Here is a 23,436-nt window from a genome sequence, read left to right on the forward strand (position 1 = left end):
ACTCTGGAAGCATGGAGCCCACTCTGCACAGGAAGCCTGGCTCAGATTGATTATTATTGAGAGAGAAGAATTTACGGTGTTGAGTCTGAGCTGGAGCTGACAACATGCTTCTTAGCAAGAGTCATCTCTCATCCACTTCATATTTCTCTGAGCAAGGGAGGGAGCAGAAAGTTGAGACTTTTTAAAGCAGAGAAAAAAAAAAAAAACTCAAAGAGGCCAGGTGGTTTGACCTGAGGAGGGGATAAGCAGGCTAGAATCCAGAATAACATCTGGCTGATGACAAAGGGATCTGGCCTTTAGGGTTTAAGAGTGCAGTATGATCCTCACAATCCTCGGGGCTTGGGATGAGGTCTTTGGACCCAGCGGAAGTGTGAGGACCTCAGGGACCCAGGTCCCATGGGGTCTGGTTCTCCTCCTAGTCACACACTGTGTCATATGTGGTGATGACATTTTGGGAAGACCTGGCTCCAGGAAGCACACTCCCAAATGTGTGAGCCAACGAAGGCCGGAGGCAGGGGCCACAAGCGGTGATGCTCTCTGTCCTGTCACCTCGATTCATTCCTTGTCCTGCTGCCAACTTGCTCTTCCACTGCTCCTCCCATACCTCCCCTTCCCACCTCCTGCTGGATGGCTCCAGGAACTGAGGAGGGGGATCTGAGGGCAGGTGGGACACAGGAGGACCATAAGCTGACTTCATCAAGATCTTACATTCAAGACACAGAGGCATAAGGGAAGTGGTAGGAACATAAAGGTTCTTTATTGATTTGTTTGTTAAGCGGTTTCCCAGGAGGCAACTCAGGCATGTGGGTCAGGTGCAGAGACGCAAAGGCTCCTCAACATTCTTTTGGGGGTTGAGTTCATCAGCCAGGGCCAGCAGGTCGGTCACCAGGGCATCCAGCAGCCCATAGACCTGGAATGATGGGGTGAACATCACAGGCAAAGGCTTACTCTGTGGAAAGCACCGGCACAAGGGAGCATCCCCACCCTGAGGGAGAGCTGAAGAGGGGGGAAAACTAAACTTGTAGAGATAAAACTAAAGTTTCTATAGAACTTTTGTTTTTGCAAATAGTTTTATTTTTTTAAACAGTCTGGGGTGGAATCCTGTATTGCCCCTTGGACATATGGGGACATGAGGTTAAAGGGGCAACTCCAGGGAGGCCCAGGGAGCAGTGCCCATTTAGTCCCTCAGGGTGGCCCAGTTCTACCCTGGCCACCTGGAGACCAACCTTCCTTCCAGTAAGATCAAAGATCCATGTACTGAAATGTCTCCAAGACTGTACCCTCCGGTGAGGCTGTACCATATAAGCCTCAGCAAGTTGATTCTTAATTCCAAAGAGCTAAGCAAGAGTCTACTCCATGGGTCCTATGATTTCTTTCTAGACCCCATGGACCTTCACAAATCTCAGTGATGTTACCAGCAGCAAATGGAGCTTCTGATTAAATGTGATCAAATGCACAATGCAATCCCAGTTACTCAGCTGTCCGCACCAGAAGAAGACAAAGCATTGCCATTATACTCCTTGACACATCTAACGTGGCTTTGTGGATCTCTCTTCCAAAACCAACAACAGTGACAAAAAGAACAGAACACAACATCTAGGTGAATCCCTAAGGACCTACTGCTTAAGAACATGTTTTATATTATAAATTCTCTCCAGTGTTTCAAAACCCTTACAGCTGCTGGGAATTCACTCTACGTGGTGCTCACCCAAGGAACAGACCTCTCAAGACACACCAAAGACGGAGAAGAAGAGGGAGCAACAGAAGGGAGAGGCTTGTGCTCTGCGCCCCCAGCATCTATTTCCAAAGAGCAGCCAGAATGATCTAAAGCATGAATCGGACTAATTCCTTTATTCAAAACAGTGTCCTCACAATGGCCTACACAGCCCCACATGACCCAGGAGTCTCTCTCCTGGTGGACTCTGCCCTTCTGTCCTCTTGGCCCACTCCCTCCTCTACCCACGGCATTCTCCTAGATGTCCCCATGGCCACTCCTCACTTCTCTTCAAATCTTTGTTCAATGGCACCTACCCCCACCTACCGACCACCTGCGCTTTCCCTACCCCCTAGCCCTGGTTGCTCTCTTTTTCCCGTAGTGCTCATCACCTAACATACCACATCTGTTACTTATTCATGAGGTCTGTCTTGAATCCTAGAATGCCCTTCACAAGGGCAGCTTTGCTTCCGTCACAGATGCAGTAGGCACTTATTGTTTGTGGGATAAACAGAGTGAACCAGGGGGTGAGGGAGCAGAGGAAGGTATGCAGGCAGGTGTGAGTGACGGGAGGGCTGAGTGCCAGGTTCTTGCCCTCACCTCAGTGTGCAGCCTGTGGGTGTATTTCTCCATGACCAGGGGATCTATGGGTTCCTGAGATGGGATGATGCTGTCGGGGACAGGCTCTTCCAAGGAAAACATGTCCCGGCTTAAAGATTTCACTGGTTTCTTGTCATCCTTTGTTTTGTGCTTCTTGCTATTTAAACGGTCCTGCTTGGAGAGACACAGACATGCCCAGCCTTCAGTAGCTCCCGAGGGAGGTCCAGTACCTTTTCAAGAGCAGCTCTGAGGGGAGCAGGGGCATCATGCTGGAGTGACTGCCCACTTTCCGCAGCCCCTCCTATCCCTTCCCCAGCCCCACTCCCAGGCCCAGAACATGTGCTACATGCCTCTTTCCCAGGTGGCAACCTGGCTCCTCTTTTATCTTCTTTGTCTCTGATTCCAAACTGCTTCTTTTCCTGGGATGCCCCTTTCCGTTCCTCCTTCCCCAATTTCCCGGAAGTCACCTTCACTTCTGTGACAAGAGGTGACTTTCTATCTAAGGGAAGTGAATGGAAGACAAATAGCCTGTGGCCTAGCTGACCCCACAGGCAGAAGCTGGGAGAGCAAAGGGCCCTGGGGTAGCCGTGCTTAAGGAGCAAGGCCCTGGGTCAAGTGCATGACTGTAGGGCATGGGGGAGGGACCCAGGTTCCAGTCCCAACTCCACCATTCTACCACATACAGGATGGCAAGTCATCTCGCCTCTCTGGGACTCCACCTGTAAGACATGCGGGCTGAACTCAGGTGATTGTTAATGTTGCTTCTAGGTCCCAACTGCTGGCCGCAGATAAAAAGCAAGAGGCCTACCCCATGGACCAACCTCACAGAGGTTCCCCAGAAGCGCACAAATGGCTAAAGCACCACTTCCACCTGGGCAGAGGGATGGGAAAGACTGCGCAGAGGTGCACAGTGTCTGACCTTGCTCTTCTGGCATGTCCAGGTAGATGGTCTCCTTCTCAGGCAGGCCCAGCAGAGCCCTCAGCCACAGGGAATGGCTTACCAGGCTGTCAATCAGATCTCGCCACAGCTGCAAACTAACATATTGGAAAAAAGCCATCACCGCTCTTGAATCTGTAGAGGGTTGGTCCTTCCCTTCTGAGACACTGGTACCAGGAACTGCTATGGAAATATCACGCCTCTGTCCAGCCAGCATCTTCACTGGCACCTGTCCAAGTGCTGGGATAGGGATCGGGCTTTCCTTGGTGGCAGCCCAGAAAAAGTGGCCTGGGGATAAGGTTAGGTCAGTCTTGAATTAACTCCAGCTTGAAACCATTCCCACTCCAGCTCAGATCCATTCCCACTGGAGGGGTTAGACCTGCATAAGATTTGCAGGATAAGGCTCCTGGAAATGTGTTCTGAGGGCCTTGCAGAAGGCCCCCAAGCCTATCCAAGCAAGTTCTAAACAGGCGATGGGAAGGCTGGCAACCAACTGAGGCTTTTCATGGAACAGGCCCCTCTTCTCACTGTCCTCTGCTATTTCATCTGGTCATTTATCTGCTCATCGAGAAGAAATAAGGAAAGAAGGGGGAAAACCATCAAGGTGCTTACTCTGATGACTCCTTCCCAGAGGGTGGCCGGCATGGGGAGAGCAGCTCTAAGGGATGCTGTGGCAGCTGCCAGAGCACAAAGGGTCTGCAGAATTTTTCAGCAACCTGACCTCAAAGAGAGCTCAGCCCCCTCGAGTCCTGGGACTGCCTGCCCAGAACCCCTGGCCAGACACGGCAAGGGGAAGGGATGGGAGTAGTTTTCCTGGTTGGGGGTACTTACCACATCTGGTACAGGAAGTCAGACTGCAATGGCCACGGTTCCTGGCACAGTTCCAGGGCCGCTTTGTTGAGCCTGATTAGGGCATCTTCTCTCTGGTTCTCCTCAGGGAGTGCCGTCACTGCCTGGCAGGTCAGAGGTACCATGGGCAACCGTTCTGCCTGGGATACCAAGGGTTCCTGCATCTTCTACTAACAGGTGTGGGGTAGTGAGGGCAGGGGGCCAGGAGGGGATGCAGCCATGGAGAGTCTGCCTGGGTGCCTTCTGTGGGAGCCTGTGCCCTCCCTTGGAAATCTGTACCCCTTGAACCCCTTTCCACGGGTCAGAGAAGGAGCTCCTCCTGCACTACAGTGGCCAAGGCACCCAAGATAAAGAGAAGGCCGAGAGATTGCTTTATCTGGGTCCTCAGAAGGTTGTTTCTCTGCCCATGGGGATGGAAGGGGCTGCAGAAGCAAGGGCACCTGGCTGTGCCAGGGCTGGAAGGCACCTTCCTGAAGTCTTCCAGGCAGAGGTTCCACTCTGGCAGGGGAAGGCCATCCAGTTCCCAGGGGCTCCTGATGCTCTCCGGATCCGGGCTCCCCTCCACCAGGATCTCCTCCATGATGCTCTTCCGCTGAGAATGCCTGACCCCTAGCCCGGTCTTCTGGGACCCAACATGATCCTGGGAGTCCCTGAGGGCCTCGCTCTCCCGCCGGGGCAGTTGAGGGTCTAACGTTGGGCCCTTAAGGTGTGCAGAAGACTCGATCTTCATTGAGGTCTCTTCCGAGTAGGCTGACAGGGTCGCAGCAGCCTGGGCCCTGGGGCCGAGGTGCTCCTCGCCGGGCCTGGCCTCCTCAGCCTTGAGGGGCAGGACCATGTACTGGCGCCACAGACTGTGCAGATGTTGCACCACCTGGTGCTGGTAATGCAGCTGCAGCAGAGGCAAGGGGAGGCTTGTTGGCGGCGGAGGGGGCAGGCAGGCTGCGACATGGGGCACCCAGAGCCTGAGCCAGCCTGCTCTAGCTTCTTGTTCCCTCGAGGAGCGCTGATGGAGGAGGCAGGAGGAAGCTGGCAGGAGCTGCTGGGCTCACAGGGCTCCCCACTTCCCTTTCAACCTGAGCACCTCCAACTTAAGGCTTCTTATACATTTGGGCTTCCAAGGAAGATTGAGTTTGAATAAGAAGTTTTTGAAGCTCTCTTATCACCTAGCATTCACTTATAGTAGCTAAGTTTTCTTGGGCAAATTACTTAACCCCCCTGGGCCTCAGTTTCTTCCATGTAAAATGAAGATAGAAAAAGTACCCATCTCATAGGACTGCTGTGGAGAAACAGAGTTACTCAAGTTTCTCAGAACAGATCCTGGCACGCAAAGGGTTTGCTATTACTTTCTTCCGGGGCAAGCACAAAAATGGGCAGGGGCCAGCGCTGGGCCTGTACCTGAGGATTCCGATGGTGGAACAAGTCCTCCTCAGTGAGAGAGGCATCCACAGGTGACTGTGTGCGCTCGGGCGTCAGGATCCCCGTCAGAAGCTCCTGCAGCATGTTTTCCACGATGGTGACTGCTTCATGGGAGGCCAGCTTGCTCTGGGGAAAGGAACATGGCATAAGCAGCAGCTCAGGCTTTCAAAACCCATGTTGCATCCTCAAGGGAAGGCAGATCCCCAGAACTGTCTGCCTTCCTGTCGACAGAGTTCTTGCCATTGTCTGTCTGTCTGTCTGTCTCTGTCTCTGTCTCTCTCTCTCTCTCACACACACACACACACACACGTACTCTCCTGTTACCAGACTCAAACCTCTCGGTTCTCCCCAAAGATCCTTGTTCCCTAAAACAGGCTGACAGGATCCAGAGGAAGGGTCAGACCCAGAGAAGTTGTTCCTTCACGGGGCCAAGAGGCCACACAGTCAGCATTTCCCCCAGATAAGGAGGAAGGGCAAGGCTCAGGGACCGCCTTGTTGAGAGCATGACTTAGCCACATGGTCCCTGCTACAGAAAATAGTGGAGGGGCATCTCGTGAGAGAGGCTGGTCCGATAGTCAGCAGTGAAGCAGACATGACATTTGTCAAAATCACCTTTGTTCACCAGGGGTTGAACCCAGCTGAAGTAGCTGGCTTGTGTTTGGGGGTCACAATGAATAAAAAAAGCACATCTTTCTGCAGAATCCCACAGAGCGCAGCACCAGATGGCCAGGCTGCAAGCCTGATGGGCCAGCACATTCCCACTTCCCACCTCACACTCCCTCCTGGTGCCCGGCCCACTAGTTAGTGTTCTCTCTGGTTTTGTCTGGTTTTGAAGTCTTGTCAGTTAAATGCACCTTCACTGGATAGCACCAGACAACAGTGTTTACACTTAAGCAAGTACTTCCATACAGGGCCAATCTCATTTCTTTCTAATGAAGTAGGGTCATGCATGGTGGAGCTCAAAGCTGCCCCCTTTTCTTGCCTGCTCACCTATCTTTTACACCACAAGCCCCCCTGAGGAGTGGTTTTGAACAAGAGTATCTGTTTTTTAAAAGTTCGCCTCTACGGCTGGAAGTAACAAGATCCCTGCAGGCAGTGCCAGGAAGAACACTACATTACCTACCGAGTGTCCACAGGGGCTAAGATCTGGTGTCCCTTACCTCCAATAACTTCCTCTCTTCCCGAAAAATGTCCTGGGCCAAGGAGACTGCATGGAGGTTGACCTGCAGGACAGCACCTCCTAATAGGGTAGGGTGGGTTCCAAACTCCCAACACTCTCTGAAGATCCCAGCATTCAAAGATTTGAAGAAAAAGGCAAAGTTCTTAGTTTCTCCAGGCAGAATTACACCTAAGCGGGACAGAGACAGAGGTTTTCCACCAGGTGGGAGCTGCTGAGCCCCAAGCCTGTGTGTACAAAGTTAACTAAGCCTTGTTAGGGTGACCAACTGTCCCGGCTTGTGAAGAACTGAGGGCGTTCTTGGGATGTGGGACTTCAGGCAAGGGGGACAACTGGTCGTCCTAGCCTCAGGCCTGTGTATATGGGTAACTGTTTCTGCCCCTGGTGGCTCACTCCCGTGTTCTCAGGTGTTCTACCATTCCCTCAGCTGATGGGAACAGGGGACGGCACACTTCATGGAAGAGATGGGACGGACAGGTGGGAAGAGGGGCTCATGCTTGCAGGGCCTGGGCGTGAGCGAGACTTGGGCTGTAGGAGGGGTGAGTGGGCAGCTTCCCCAGGTACCTTCCCGATTGTTGAAGTAAAACCTCTGCATCCTATTCCTCTTCAGGTCTTGGAAAGAGTCCCACTGTGACCGCCGCCGCCAGTCGTACCAAATGGCCACTGTGCCGTTATTGATCACGGTCAGTTCTGAAGATGTTTTCTCCCCTTCTAGAGTTTCAAAGGTCAAGCGGACAGCAATTCCAACATGCCTCTGGGGAGAGAGGAGGTCTGAGAGATGTCCTGGCCTAGGCTGAACAACTCAGCATGGTTTGCCAGGACTTTCCTGGGTTTGGCACTGGACGTCTCCTGCCCTGGGCTTCCAGGGCCTGGCCACTCTCAAACACATTGGCATCATACCCCAAAAGTGGCTGTCTCTGCCATCAACAGTAAGAAGAGGAGATAAAACAGACTTTATATCTGATGAACATTTTTACTCCTTAACATCTGAAGAATAGTTTAAGTGGGCCTTAGGAAGCATTACTATGAACTACACTAGTGGAGGTGATGGAATTCCAGCTGAGCTATTTCAAGTCCTAAAAGATGATGCTGTTAAAGTGCTGTACTCAATATGCCAACAAATTTGGAAAACTCAGCAGTGGCCATGGGACTGGAAAATGTGTTTTCATTCCAATCCCAAAGAAGGGTAATGCTGAAGAATGTTCAAACTAGTGTACAATTGCACTCATTTCACATGCTAGCAAGGTAATGCTCAAAATCCTTCAAGCTAGGCTTCAGCAGTATGAGAATTTTCAGATGTACAAGCTGGGTTTAGAAAAGGCAGAGGAGCCACAGATCAAATTGCTAACATTCTTTGGATCACATAGAAAGTAAGGGAATTCCAGAAAAACATCTACTTCTGCCTCATTGACTACACAAAAGCCTTTGCGTGGCTCACAACAAACTGGAAAATTCTTAAAGAGATGGGAATACCAGACCACCTTACCTGTCTCCTGAGAAACCTGTATGCAGGTGAAGAAGTAACATTTAGAAATGAACATGGAACAATAGTGCATGTTAAGTCACTTTAGTTGTGTACAACTCTGTAAGACCTGATGGACTGTAGTTTGCTAGATTCCTCTGTCCATGGATTTCCAGGCAAAAATACTGGAGTGGGTTGCCATTTCCTTCTCCAGAGGATCTTCCCAACCCAGGGGTTGAACCCATGTCTCTTATGTCTCCTGCATTGGCAGGTGGGTTCTTTACCACTGGTGCCACCTGGGCAGCCCAGACTGGTTCCAAATTGTGAAAAGAGTATGGTAAGGCTATGTATTGTCACCCTGCTTATTTAACTTCTATGCAGAGTACACCATGTGAAATGCTGGGCTGGATGACTCACAAGCTGGAATCAAGATTCCTGGGAGAAATATCAATAACCTCAGCTATACAGGTACCACTCTAATGGCAGAAACAGAAGAGGAACTAAAGATCCTCTTGATGAGGGTGAAAGAAGAGAGTGAAAAAGGTGGCTCAAAACTCAGCATTCAAAAAACTTTAAGATCATGGCATCTGTTTCCATCACTTCATGGTAAATAGAAGGGGGAAAAGGGGAAACAGTGACAGATTTTATTTTCTTGGGCTTCAAAATCACTGTGGACAGTGACTGCAGCCATGAAATTAAGACACTTGCTCCTTGGAAGAAAAGCTATGATAAAAATAGACAGTATATTAAAAAGCAGAGACATCACTTTGCCGACAAAGGTCTGTCTAGTCAAATCTATGGCTTTTACAGTATGGTTTTTACAGTAGTCATATATGGATGTGAGAGCTGGACCATAAAGAAGGCTGAGCAAAAGAATTGATGCTTTCGAACTGTGGTGCTGGAGAAGACTCTTGAGAGTCCCTTGGACTACAAGGACATCCAACCAGTCAATCCGAAAGGAAATCAACCCTGAAATTCATTAGAAGGACTGATGTTGAAGCTGAAGTTCCAATACTTTGGCCACTTGATGCAAAGAGCTGACTCACTGGAAAAGACCCTGATGCTGAGAAAGATTGAAGGCAAAGGAGAAGGGGCCAGTAGAGGATGGGATAGTTAGATAGCATCACTGACTCAATGGACATGAATTTGAGCAAACTCCAGGAGACGGCGAAGGGCAGGGAAGCCTGGAGTGCCACAGTCCATGGGGTCGCACACGACTTGGTGACTGAACAACAGACAACAACAAAGCCATTCCTGCTTGAGAAGGTTTGCTTATTTACATGTTTGGGGACTAGGTACAAACTGGCTGGCTTGTGACATTCTCTTTTCAGACTTGTGACTTTATTCTGGCTCAAGTTAATGTTGCTGTTAACATTTTCAAACATATGCTGAAGGCGAGATCAGATAAAAACGCAAATAGGAGAATGTTCAGGCTCCTTGTGACTGCCACAGTCACCCTGAGATTGCCTCACGAGGGAGGCCCTTCCAGCAGATGGGTGAGGGTGAAGGCAGTTTTACCTTGTCCTCTAAATTACTGCCTCGGATCCAGCAGGCTGGCTTCCCACAGAACAGCAGAGAAGGGCCAAGAACAGGCATAGGAACCACATCAGGGTAACTGGCCAATAAGTCTCTGTAAGACAATCCAGTGACATATTTTTCCTAAGCCTGCCACAGTCTTGCCACATGGAGCCCATGGAGATGGCTGCCAGAAAATGTGGAGATGTGCCCGGCTCTGCCCTCCAGTGGAGCATCATCAGCTCCATCCTGCTCCATTCCTGCAATGGGAGGTTCTTGGACATAAAAAGAGACTCTTCATGCAGAGCCACACAGCATTAGGGGAGTCTGGAGGGGTCCCATTTATGAGCAAAGGAATGTCTAGGAAAACCCCGTTAGGAGTTGGTTGCTGGAAGGGGACAGATGGCAGCAGTAGAGTAAGCACAGGTGTTCCTTTGAATGGGCTAGAGGAGGGGGTGACAGCCATGAGCAAGAGGCTGGGAGGGAGGCACTCTGATTCCAGGGAGGGAAGCCTGCCTCAGGATACTTGCAGGTGCTGGGGAAGCCACACTCTCCAACCGCTCTCCCTCAGGCCCAGGGCCAACTCACAAGTGCACTGTGTCTTCAGAGGAGCTTTCCGAGCTCCTTTCAAACACTGAATAGTCTTCCACCGTAACAGTGGAGAAAGGCCGCCCTTTGCCCACCACCTCCAGGCCATCAATATCCTCAGAGAGACAGAGAAAGGAAAGGTTATTTGACTGAAGACAGGCCCCACCCTGAGGGGCTTCAGACTAGGCACAGAGGCCTCACCAACCTGCTGGCTAAAATTCAGCTCTGCCATGATGCTCTGCAGCTCCTTGCGTCGGCAGGCCAGAAACAGACTCCGATCCCAGGTGTAGCGGTACCACGCGTCCTTCTGGGCTGGCAACCCTAGAGCAGGGTCCAAGAACCCTAAGCACAGGCTGCTGCCATGCCCCCTCCCTACCCATGTTCAAGGGCTCTGAGAGTACCCATTCCAGCACCGTTGCTGGGAGAGCTGAAAACACAGCTTCCCCGTGAGCTGGGCTCCCTCCTCCAGGCCCCACACCTACTGCCTCAGCAGCCCTTCACAGGACTTCGGTAAAACCAGCTTCCAGACCATCAAATTTTTGGATTATAATAAAAATAACAACAGCAGCTACCTTTTATTGTGTTTAACAATGAGTCAGAACCTCTTAATACACACCATGTCTCATTTAACCCTCTCATAACCCCATGAGTATTTTACAGATGGGAAGCTGAGGCCCACAGAGGTTAAATAACTCACTGGTGTTCACAAACTCAACACAGCTGGGACCCGAACCCAGGTAGTCTGGCAGCCTTTAAAGCAGTGCTGCCCATTAAAAATATGATGCAAATCACAAATGCAAGCCATGAATATGTAATCAAAATTTTCCAGAGGCCACATTTAAACAGGTAAAAAGAAACAGTAATATATTTAACCCAGTATATTAAAAATATTATCATTTCAACATGTAATCAATATGAACATGTAATCAATATGAAAATTATTAATAAAATCTATTTTTTCAAACTGATCTTCAAAACCCAGTGTGTAGTTTACACTTATGGCACATCTCAGCTCAAACCGGCCACATTCCAGGTGCTCAGCAGAGGAGGCCAGCGCAGTTAAGGACAGTGACGCCCTAGAGCTGGGCCCCTCCCATCACTGCCCCCCTCGTCTTACTGGAGGGGACTGGACCACCACACCAGAACCCTGATCTTTTACCCCCAAGGCCAGTCTCCTTTACATCCCACTCCTCACCCATCTCTGCCTGGATGGACCAAGGCTTCTTGATCTGAGTGATTGGCTCCACGAGGCCATGCTGAGTTTTTGTCTTTGTCATTACCAGACCCGTCATTTCGTCTCCCAAGTATTCCAGTCGACTCCAGAACCCACTGGTCAATCCACAGCCCTGTCAATGGAGGACAGATGAGTCAGACTATCTGAGCACCTTTGAGAGAGGCGGGTGGGAGGCCTGGGAAGACAAGAGCTCTACAGACTACAGATGCTCCCTCTGGGGAACTCATGCTGCCCTGAGAACAGAGAGAGAAGCACAGCTTTCTTATTTGAAGGCTGCCGTGTTATATGTTTACCCGGTCCCAGAGAGGGCAAGTTGGTCCAGGCATTGAGATACCAGAGCACATCATGGTGCCCTGGGGCTACTGAAAGCTGGAGCCTCAGCTTTTAGGAGACTAAACCAAGACAAAGACTATTCTAATAACATAGTACCTGTGATATCTTTCTCCTCAAATTAACAGTGACCACCACAGGCCAAATTATTTATCTGGCCAGTCCCTGAATGACAAGTAATAGAACCAGTAATAGAAGTTAGTAAAGACCTTGAGGGTTTAACAAAGCTTTGCACTAGATAGATTTCTTTTGTCCCCAGCTGTCCAGACCCCTCCCACAGGGTGCACTGTCCTTACCTTCCCATCAGACCGTGTTGACAGCATTCGGTCCAGGAGCTCCCGTTCCTCCTGGATCTGTCTGTAGGTCTCTCCTGTGTGCATCAGCAGCTCGCTGACTGGCTTCTTCAGCCGTTCTAAAGAGAACCAAGAATGCAATGTCACCACCAAATCCGAACAAATAGGGGCCTGAGCTCTCTGAACTGATCAGCTCCGGTCACTGGGCTGATTTCATGACCCACTAAGTTGGAGAAGCACTTGGCAGTTCTCAGCACAAAAGCGAGCAGCCTGAATCCAGGCTCTGCGGGTGGAGGGGGAGAAAAAACACAGCAGCAGAGCCTCACTGCCAGGTGAGGCCAAGCAGGTGTCCTGTCCGCCCTGCTCACCACTGAGAGTTTCCTGCTGCTTCTTCCGAAGGGCTATGTTGCGCTGCCAGTTTTTCAGAAAGTTGTGCTGCAGAGGTGGGACCCAGGGAGGATGTGCCTTCTCTTCTTTTGGGGCTTCCTGCTTTGGCTCTTCTTTAGTTGACATGAGGGTCATCAGACAGGGTGGGGTGTGTATCAGCTCAGCCAGCTGAAAAGAGCAATGTGAGTGTGGAGGGCCAGGGAAGGCATGGCAGTGGGGCTGAGCAGACTTCTCCAGGCCTAAACTCCTGCTGTCCTCCCTTTCTGCTGAGTCCCTCCTCTCCAGGGCCACAAGGTAGCAAGTGACAGAAAGCAAATCACAGAACCAGGGGCACTGTCAGTCCCCTCACCCAGCCACGGGAAGACTGTGGTCAATGTCCTTTACTGCGTCTGTCCTCCTCCCAGCTGATGTTGACACCCTCACCTGCTGCGTGACAGAGTCATTTTTATTGGACCCCAGGCCTTTTAACACCTGAGAGATTCTCTGCCTGGAACCAGGAAACTAAAGGAACTGAGAGAGAGAGAAGTGCTGCATGACAAGAAAGTTGGAAAGGCAGACAGTCTCTCCATGTGGCCCTGGCAGGTATGGGGAGCCACCTTCCTCCACCATGAGGACGGAGGAGGGGAAATAAAGCTGGGGTACAGACAGCAGTGGGGAGGGGGGTGGGCTCAGTCTGATGAGAGGCAGACACACTCTCGCCTTTGGGTTGCTCCAGGCTCTTGTCTCCTTATAGTGAATTCCAGACTTCTGTTGAAGCTAACTTACATAGGCTTCATTATTTGGGGGGAAGCGTCACTTATCACCTCAAATTCTGTAACCCCAGTCCTGCTGGACTCTGCCAGGTGGTTAAGACTGCAATGACCTCAGAGATTTCTCTCCCTCAGGCAGTTCTGTACAAACGAACCTGAGTGTTCCCTCGAGCAAGTGCAATTCTCTTAAAGTCCTGGAGACTCCCCAGGATGTGGTGGGGCAGGATCTGGTCACTGCCATGGAAGATGTCACCTGGTCCTGGAAGCAAAAGGAAGAGGCAGGAAGGCGAGCTATACCAGCGGGTACTCTGACAGGCCCCACACTCTCTCCAGGATAACTCATGAACTTTGATGCTAGTGCACACCAGAGGAGTCCAGGGGCTTTGTGGCTGCATCTGGAGTAGCAGGATGCGCTACTAAGTGTGAGACCTTCCTCTTGTGATCCTTGGGTTTGGGTTTACGGATGATAAATCTCTGGGTAATCACACGTTTATCTTCTGTTTCAATAAGGCGAGGAATATGTTGCTAAAAAGAAATAAGACAGAGATTTCACATGACATCAAAGGGAGGGAAAAAGCCACCCTTCCCCTCTATCCTAATTCTTGGTGGAATTCCTGAAGGCAGACAAATCTGTTTCTCTAGATCTGTCCATATGTTCTGTTGAGGAAATGCCTTTGTAACAGCTATGAGACTTATTAACATCCTAGGGAAAAAATAAAAACATCTCATGCCTCCAGATATTTCAGGTGAGAAGTGGCTAACTTTCCCAGGAAAAGGAGGGGGTTATCCATATCTGTAACTCATTTTCCCTTCTGTGAAATGGGGATGGCATGACTCGCCTTTATGGGAAGCAAATTACTTCATTCTTTCATTTCTCTGTGGTTCTATACGAATCTTAGAAATGTTAATATGACATAATAAATTCCGTTTGGGGGAAAAGTGAACAGATTTGTGTTTGATGGATTCTTCCATGGGATCAGACACTCCCTCTGAGTAGGGAGGCAGTGGACAGGCAATGGACGTGGTTGAAGTTCTAGACCACCCAGATGGCAAGGAGAGGTTCCTACAGCAAAGGATCCCTGAACTTCATCCTTACCTTCCTCAAGTCTTCCTTCTTAATGGCTAAGGCAAGAATGTCATCTCCTTGTAGCACATTGCTAACAGGTTCAGGTTCTTCCTGAATTGGGGGGGTGGGCTGTTCAGGTACCTTTGCCCGCTTCTTTTCTGAAAAGGAGCAGATAGTTCAAGTGTTTAAAAATAGATATTTTTATATTCCATGGTGGGGGGCGGCCAAAGCCGGACACCTGGATGGACAGCAGAGGCTGCCAAGGTGGCCTGGGCAGCGCTTTGCTGGGGTGACAGGAGTTCTCTCTTGCAGGTCTGCACCCACCCTCCAAACGGTGGCTGAGGCTTTGTAGCTGAAGCTGAGATCAGAAGTTCTTCCATTCCAGGCTGTGCTACTTATAGCTGGACAACCTTGGGTACATCATTTGGTCTCAGTTTTCTTTTGTAAAAAGAGGAACCTGGACTAAATAAGTTGTTCCCAAATGCTAGTTAAATGTCTACCTCAGAATCGCTTGGGGAGTTACACAAATGCAGCTTCCTGGCTCCTGACTCCCTAGGTCACTCTGACATGGTGCTCCGGGACAATAGACACTTCCTCAGTCTCTCCCCCCAGTGATGGTACTGTCCGTTCTTCTGGGTGAAGGCACTGGGTTTCCTGAGACACTGATAAAAATCTGGATGCTCTGGGAAAAGCAGAATATTCACCACTGGCCATTTATGTCACATTCTTCCATGTAATAAATACTGTTTAAACATCTTCTATATGCAAGAGAGTTCCAGAAAAAATCTACTTTTGCTTTATTGACTACGCCAAAGCCTCTGACTGTGTGGATCACAACAAACTGTGGAAAATTCTTCAAGAGATGGGAATACCAGACCACCTGACCTGCCTCCTGAGAAATCTGTATGCAGGTCAAGAAGCAACAGTTAGAACTGGATATGGAACAACAGAGTGGTTGCAAATTGGGAAAGGAGTACATCAAGGCTGTATATTGTCACCCTGCTTATTTAACTTATATGCAGAGTACATCATGCAAAATGCCAGGCTAAAGTACAAGCTGGAATCAAGATTTCCGGGAGAAATATCAATAACCTCAGATACGCAGATGACACCACCCTTATGGCAGAAAGCAAAGAACTAAAGAACTTCTTGATGAAAGTGAAAGAGGAGAGTGAAAAAGTTGGCTTAAAACTCAACATTCAGAAATCTAAGATCATGCATCCAGTCCCATCACTTCATGGCAAATAGATGGGGAAACAATGGAAACAGTGAGAGACTTTATTTTGGGGGGCTCCAAAATCACTGCAGATATTGACTGCAGCCATGAAATTAAAAGACGCTTGCTCCTTGGAAGAAAAGCTATGACCAACCTAGATAGCGTATTAAAAAGCAGAGACATTGCTTTACCAAGAAAGGTCCATCTAGTCAAAGCCATGGTTTTTCCAGTAGTCATGTATGGATGTGAGAGTTGGCATATAAAGAAAGCTGAGCACCAAAGAATTGATGCTTTTGAACTGTGGTGTTGGAGAAGACTCTTGAGAGTCCCTTGGACTGCAAGGACATCCAACCAGTCCATCCTAAAGGAAATCAGTCCTGAATATTCATTGGAAGGACTGATGCTGAAGCTAGAGCTCCAATACTTTGGCCACCTGATGTGAAGAACCTACTCATTTGAAAAGACCCAGATGCTGGGAAAGATTGAAGGCGGGAGGAGAAGGGGACGACAGAGGATGAGATGGTTGGATGGCATCACCAACATGATGGACATGAGTTTGAGTAGGCTCTGGGAGTTGGTGATGGACAGGGAAGCCTGGTGTGCTACAGTCCATGGAGTCGCAAAGAATTGGACACGACTGAGTGGCTGAACTGAACTGATATACCAGGCACTGTGCTAGGCTTTGGGGATATAAGGCAAAGTCTTATATCCCAAAGAGCACATGCCCATGGGAGGCAAGACTGTCAAACAGACTCAACTAGGGTGACTATGGGAGCATCCAGGGGCCTCAATCCAGTGTGTGGAGTGGTCACGGAGGGCTTCCTAAGGAGGTAATTAACTGAGAGCTGAAGGATGATGAGAGACAAGGGAAGGGAAGTGGAGGATAGGAATCCCCAAGGGCACAGCATGACGAGGCCTAGAGGCAAGAAAGGATAGAGCACACGTCTGAAACTGGAAGCATGTGTTTTTAAATAGCTAGAGTGCAGTGAGGTGGGAAGTAGGAAGCAGAACCGGGACAGAAAAGTAGAAGCCAGATCATGAAGAATTTAGTGAGCCACGTAAAGGGCTTCAGTTTGTACCTCGTGGGCCACGGGATGGCAAGGAATGGATTAGTGGATACAAGAATGAGCACAAGATCACTTAGGAGTCTACTGCAGAGGCGAAGTGATTAGGATACAGTTCATGGCCCAGGAGGAAAGTGGAGTGATCTGAGCCTGTATCTCTCATGTGCCAGAGTATAGTACTGAGAACGCATGGCGCAGAAGCAAGTTACTCCCCACTGAGGACACACTCCCTGCCTTCCTTCTACAGAGGTGGGTTAACAGTTTCAGCATCTCTTTTTTCTGGCTGGTATCCTCTTGTGTGCTGCCCTGTGGTTCAGAAAGTTTTGAAATAAGGCCCTACAATCAAAAGAAAACTCTAAAGCACTGCCCTTAGGACTTTAAAACACAACTTGGTTTTGTCCACTGTTTCTCATGGTATTCTAATTTTTTAGAAGCAGTGTCATTCAAACATCAAGGTAAGTGTTTTGGTTCAGTTCAGTTCAGTTCAGTCGCTCAATCGTGTCCAACTCTTTGCGACCCCATAAACTGCAGCACGCCAGGCCTGCCTGTCCATCACCAAATCCCAGAGTCCACCCAAACCCATGTCCATCGAGTCGGTGATGCCATCCAGCCATTTCATCCTCTGTCATCTCCTTTTCCTCCTGCCCTCAATCTTTCCCAGCATCAGGGTCTTTTCAAATGAGACAGCTCTTCGCATCAGGTGGCCAAAGTACTGGAGTTTCAGCTTCAACATCAGTCCTTCCAAGCTTTCTTTATAGTCCAACTCTCACATCCATACATGACCACTGGAAAAACCATAGCCTTGACTAGATGGACCTTTGTTGGCAAAGTAATAATGTCTCTGCTTTTTAATATGCTGTCTAGGTTGGTCCTAACTTTCCTTCCAAGGAGTAAGCGTCTTTTAATTTCATGGCTGCAATCACCATCTGCAGTGATTTTGGAGCCCAGAAAAATAAAGTCAGCCACTGTTTCCACTATTTCCCCATCTACTTGCCATAAAGTGATGGGACCAGATGCCATGATCTTAGTTTTCTAAATGTGGAGCTTTAGGCCAGCTCTTTCACTCTCTTCTTTCACTTTCATCAAGAGGCTCTCTAGTTCTTCTTACCAGAATCAAACTAGTTTTTAGAAAATGCCCACATACTCAGTGGTCAAAAAAACCCAAGCCAGAATGAATTGAAATATATTAATAACTCTGAATTTTGCATATTGGCCAGAGTCCATCTCTGCGGCAATGGGGTCAGTAGAAACTCAGGAGCACCTACCAGCCAAGCCACATGGACCTGCACACACAGACACACAAGGGGCTGCGTGTCTTGGCCACAGGTTCTGGTCCCACCCCCACCAGATGTGGAGCTCCTCCCACCTCTGTGGAAGGAAGGCCTGGAACGTGCCATCTCTCCTTCACCTCTCCCTTCTACACAAAGTGCCGAAGTTGGTGATAGCCCAAGAGAACTGGTACCAGCTGAAGATCTGCTTTTATAGATATTTTGGTATTATTTATGTTCTCCAGGAAATTTGCTTCCTCCATCACTCTGGCTGGTTCTACATCTTCTCAAGGGATTACGCATCTCCAGATAGGTGTTTTTTTGTGTGGTTTTTTTTTTTTTACTGATGGGTATATAATTACCATGTACCAATTCATAAACTTTCAACATTGCTGAAGATTTCCGAAGTACAATATATGCTGTGCTACTGCAGACAGTCAGGGAATGGTGTGCTCTAGTTAACAGTCATAGAAAAGATATATACATTTTAAACTTCAGTTCACCTTAGAGAACATGCATATATACCAAGTACCTTCTATATACTATAAATTATAGAAAAGATGGTATTAAATGGTCAAGATACGGCTCCTTCTCTTGAGAAACTGAAAGCAGCAGCAGACAATAACACACATCAGTCATAACGTAAGAGCCTAAATTAGTGGCACAAACAAGAGCTTTGGCTACAGCAAAGAAGGAACACATGGATGTAAATCGTAAAGTTAGGAGTCTAAGTCAAGTTTCAGAAGAGCAGCTATGGGGGTCAGAGGCAGCCTCACAGGTTAAGTTAGACCTTGAAGGATCAGAAGTCTTTGCATAGGCAGAGCAGCAGAGGTGAGATCACAACCAGAGCAAAGGTGGACGTGGGGCTGAGCATGGCACATGTGAGGCATGGTGACACAGAAGGCCTGGGGATGAGGTGGGGGTGACATTGGGGATGAAAGGGAAACCAGGGCATCATGCCTCTGTAAACTAAGTCTGAAGCATCTGCTTGTTCTCTGTCAGCAAAAAGGAGGTTTGGTTCAGAAGAGCGAGTTGACAAAAGCAGCACTTCAGAAACTCATTCAGTGAGGGTAAGCCAGGAAGATAGGAGAGGCAGAGGCAAGTTGGGGAGACCAGGCGGGAAGGACAATCCCGTGGGGGTCATGTCAGGACCTGAAATGAGGTTTCCACAGGGTTGAAGTATGTTTCCTACTGAACCTGTAGAGGCCCAGCTAGTTCCAGTTCTTTGGTCCAGAAACCCAAGCTGAATGGGGGCTTCTGGTAAGACACAGAGCTGGGGCCCTGATAGCTGTGAGAGGGTTAGAGACCAGCCCCCTTGTACAGGGGAGTCAGGTGACACCTCGGCGGGAGCTAGCCCAGGCAGCGGGAAGCAAGGTTCTCAGGTGGGTAGGAGGTACAAGGTTGGGAGAGGGGAAGGAGGGAGCCATGGAGGGAAAAGAAACCTGGACTCTTAGTTTTTCTGCTTCCTGTTTCATCTAAATGCTATTCTTTATTAGTGTTGATTCAGGTCTTTGGGAAATTCTGACCTCACAGTTGCACTAGAGGAATCAAGGGAGGGGCTGTCCGTACCAAGTCTGAGCTTTAATTGATGCTGGAGAGGCATCTGGGAGTCTGGGAGATTTCCCAGTTTCTTAGCAACAAGAGCAAGGAGAAACCCAGAAGTCAAAAAGACTCAGGTCCCCAAACAGGTTTTGTTTGCCTTTTTGTTATAATTCAGAGATTGTGGAGAAACATAACAAAAGATTACAGTTGGTGATTAATTTTATATTGGAAGGGGTAGGAGGGAGTATGGCCCAACTACATTAGAGGCTTTCCCTCAGGTATTTAGAAGGAAAAAGTTATCTTACATGCTTTCTTTCTTTCCTCACCTTAATGCATGTTCTTAAATCAAGGTCTATTTTTTAAAATTATGTTTCTATTTTTTTAGTTAAAATTTTTTTATTGCAATATAGTTGATTTACAATGTGGTGTTAATTTCAGGTGTACAACATAGTGTTCAGTTATATGCACACACACACACCCATATATATAATCTATTTTTTTTTTCAGATTCTTTTCCCTTATAGCTTATTACAAAATATTGACTATAGTTCCTTGGGCTATACAGTAAGTTCAAACACTGTTTAACAAACTAAATTTCCTCTTATTAAAAATAAATATGCAGTGAACAAAATCTTTCCTTGATTTGTTTACAGTAGAAAGTTCAAATCTGATATGATCTCCAGAATCTAGGTAAGCAGGAGGCAATAACTAGGAAAGCCCTTGACTGCCCTTGGGAAAGAAGACCAGCTATTTTTCTCTTTCTCTCCTGTTAAAAAGTGTTATTATGAAAGAGCATCTCAGTGTAGCCTAGAGTGGACTTCTATACTATAAAAAAGCATTAAAGAAAGCCATTCTTTCCAGGCCTCCCAGGGAATCCTACTGACTCCAGGCCTGCCCCCTCTTCACACTGACCTTGTATATCATGATTTATGACTAGCAATTGTCAAGATAAACATCATCTTTTTCAGAAAACTTTCCCCTCTAATTCTTATATGCAGAGTACATCGTGTGAAATGCTGGGCTAGATGAAGCTGGAATCAAGATTGTGAGGAGAAATATCAATAACCTCAGATATGCAGATGATACCACCCTAATGGCAGAAAGTGAAGATTAGCTAAAGAGCCTCTTGATGAAGGTGAAAGAGGAGAGTGAAAGAGCTGGCTAAAACTCAACATTCAGAAAACTAAGATCATGGCATCTGGTCCCATCACTTCATGGCAAATGGATGAGGAAAAAATGGAAACAGTGACAGACTTGAAGACTTGAGAGTCCCTTGGACTGCAAGGAGATCAAACCAGTCAATCCTAAAGGAAATCAACCCTGAATATTCACTGGAAGGACTGATGCTGAAGCTGAAACTCCAGTACTTTGGCCACCTGATGTGAAGAACCAACTCACTGGAAAAGACCCTGATGCTGGGAAAGATTGAGAGGGCAGGAGGAAAAGGGGGTGACAGAAGTTAAGATGTTTGGATGGCATCACCAACTCAATGGACATGAGTTTGAACAAACTCCAGGAGATAATGAAAGACAGGAAGCCTGGAATGTTGCAGTCCATGGGGTTGAAAAGAGTCAGAAATGACTGAGCAACTGAACAACAACAAGGCCTGGGTCAGGAGCTCTGATCCCCCTTGACACCTATGGGCAGTCATATTACAACCTTTATACTTGACTGGTTTCTCCACCTTGGTTTCCTGAGGTCTGGGGTCCCACAGTTACCACCGATAGTCTTGTTGTGCAGCACACTGCCCTCACCCAGCAGACCCTGGATAAATGCGAACAGCAAAAAAGATTGAAGAGGAAGTGGGTTGTAAATGGGAACATGTCCATGGCAGTTAGCCTGCTGTCAAGGCACCCAGGGGTCCTCCCACCTGCAACCAGAGAAAGCCACAGAGGCCAGGAAGCAAGGCATGTCCAGTGACGGTCTTCAGGTTAAACCAGTGGTTGGTTTAGTCTCTAAGTCAGACTTGCAACCCCATGGACTGTAGCCTGCCAGGCTCCCCTGCCCATGGGATTTTCCAGGCAAGTGGGTTGCCATTTCCTTCTCCATAAACAAGTGGAACAGGTGTTAAACAATGTGGCTAGAAAGGTCACATGGTGGGAAAGGTAGTCAAAAACAAAACTGGCCAAGTTAAGCATTTCTTCTGGTTTCCAGTAAGGCTCTTAGGTGACACCTCCCAGAGAATCCCACGAAGATTGTTGGTTTCACCACCTTAACATGTTTCTTGCATTCTGTCCTGGCCCTTCTACTCTTAAACTCTTATCCTGGATCTTCTGCACCCCAGCAAGGCAAAGGTCTCCACCTACTATGTCCCAACCTAAGATACTGTTCAAGGTCTTCTATGTCTTCCTTCCCAAAGTCATCTCCCGGACAACTGATCCCTGAGACCTCTGTCAGTAGTCTGCTTCCTTTGTCCCCATCTTCAAGGCCCCGTGCCCTGTATCTCTCTTCCCTGAGTTTCTCTGCCTTGTACACCATCCCCAGGGCCCCATCAAAGGTATGGGGCACGCCTTGCCCCGAACCCGCTTCCGGCGTGATCTTTACCTCCATCCTGGGGTCACCCCCATCCTCCAGACCCCGTGTCGTGAATCCCAAGAACCCCTGCCCCTGTAAGGGCTCTCCTGAACCACCAAGACAGCCAGCGCCAACCTTTCACGCTCTCTGGGGCCTCCAAGAATCTGTTTGTAGGTATTCTAAGGCGGGAGTCCTTCTTTAGAGACTTCATGGTGCCGCCCGGACGGCGGAGAGCATGGCCCAGAGCCGCGGGGACCGGGAAAAATAAGGCTGTGCGGCAGCCCCCGCGACCCTGCACGCGCCCACCCGCCCGCCAGCAGCAGCCGGGGCGTCCATAGCAACCAGCGCCCCGCACGAGGGCGCTCACCCACCGAACAACTTTGGCGGAGATTGCTTGGAAGCCACCTTTTTCATGGTGCCGAACCTACACGCCAGCCGCCGGCCAGCTCCTAGAGTGCCCACCCGGACAACGCCCCCAACCCGGACCGTGACGTCACAGGCGGCGCCGGCGAGCGCCGAGACGTCACTAGCCAGACGGGCGGGGCGGAGCCAGGCCCGGAGGAAGGGTGGGGAGGAGGCGGGGGTAGGAGACGGATGGGGAGGTAAGTAACTGCACCACGCCCCTCCCTGCTGTTTCCCGCTGCCCCTCCAGACGCCCACCGCGGCCTGCAGCCCGGCTACCTCCGCGCTCTCGCTGTCTCTCGGCACCGCCGCCCTATCGCAGCGGGATCAATGATCCTTTCGCTCCGTGCTGAAAACCCCCGATGGCTTCCCGTGGACTTCAGTAGTCCAGTGGCCCCTGCCTGTCCTCTACTTGCTCCTGCTGGCCTTTCCTGCCCACCACTTACCAGATTTGGGGACTTGGGGCTTTCTCACACTGTTTCTGTGCCTGGAGATGGTGCCCTTGGCCCACTCCTACTCCCAATTTAAAATAGTCCTTTCTGTTGTCTCAGTTTTACAAATGCACCCAGTGTTGTTGTTTTTTTTTTTTTCCTAATGCATTCTGGAATTACTGTGTTTAAGTGGTTGGCCGCTGTCTGTAAGAATATAAACGCAGTGAGAGGGGGACTGGCTTGTCCTTTGTCCCCATCCTAACTCATAGTTTAGCACATAGCAGTGGCTCAGAAACTGTGGAATAATGAAGGGGATCTAGAGCAGGACAGAACCGGATTCCAATCTCAGCTCTCCTTGTTTATTAACTGTGTGATCTTAGGCCAGTCCCTTGACCTCTGTGAGCCACAGTTTTCTCAAGTAAGATGGAGGTCATAATACCTCCTATACAGGGTCACTGTAAGGATTAACTGACAGTAGGCATTTAAACTGCCCTACACAGTACCCTCCATAAACTGTAGGGATGCCTCAGTCAACTCTCAAAATCATTCTGGGGTTGGGGAGATGCTCTCTGTACCCATTTTATAGATGGAAAAACTGAGATCCACCAAAGAAGAGAATATAAAATCACTGGGCCAACCAAAAGCACAATTCAAACCTGGTTCTCCCAAGGCTAAGGCTCTT

At 49.0% G+C, this 23,436-nt stretch overlaps 1 protein-coding gene across 4 annotated transcripts; it reads right to left on the bottom strand.

The window, feature by feature from the left end:
- Positions 1-735: 735 nt before the first annotated feature.
- Positions 736-22,460, bottom strand: LOC122694855 (MYCBP associated protein). 4 transcript variants are annotated; one of them, XM_043904178.1, is made up of 20 exons: positions 22,293-22,460; positions 14,348-14,475; positions 13,617-13,776; positions 13,407-13,510; positions 12,484-12,670; positions 12,119-12,234; positions 11,454-11,604; positions 10,464-10,579; positions 10,259-10,374; positions 9,674-9,785; positions 7,258-7,447; positions 6,677-6,864; positions 5,496-5,642; positions 4,567-4,989; positions 4,083-4,204; positions 3,234-3,349; positions 2,998-3,033; positions 2,665-2,813; positions 2,315-2,485; positions 736-910 (listed from the first exon to the last, which is right to left on the bottom strand). In XM_043904178.1, exons 1-20 carry the CDS (start codon positions 22,333-22,335, stop codon positions 809-811), a joined length of 2,877 nt encoding a protein of 958 aa, XP_043760113.1. In that variant the 5' UTR covers positions 22,336-22,460; the 3' UTR covers positions 736-808. The 4 variants fall into 4 exon arrangements, with proteins under 4 accessions (XP_043760113.1, XP_043760115.1, XP_043760114.1 ...); XM_043904180.1 differs by lacking the exon at positions 2,998-3,033 and having other exon boundaries at positions 2,665-2,789; XM_043904179.1 differs by lacking the exon at positions 2,998-3,033.
- Positions 22,461-23,436: the final 976 nt, after the last annotated feature.

The sequence above is a fragment of the Cervus elaphus genome, chromosome 5 (genome assembly GCF_910594005.1).
Source record: "Cervus elaphus chromosome 5, mCerEla1.1, whole genome shotgun sequence".
In the NCBI taxonomy this organism is placed as follows: Eukaryota; Metazoa; Chordata; class Mammalia; order Artiodactyla; family Cervidae; genus Cervus; species Cervus elaphus.

Coding starts and splice junctions, on each gene's coding strand:
- LOC122694855 (XM_043904178.1), bottom strand. CDS start 22,335: ATGAAAAAGGTGGCTTCCAAGCAATCTCCGCCAAAGTTGTTCG. Junction 13,511..13,616: donor AAAGCCCCTGGACTCCTCTG/GTGTGCACTAGC, acceptor TTTTGCTTCCAG/GACCAGGTGACATCTTCCAT. Junction 4,990..5,495: donor TCCACCATCGGAATCCTCAG/GTACAGGCCCAG, acceptor CCTCTGCTGCAG/CTGCATTACCAGCACCAGGT.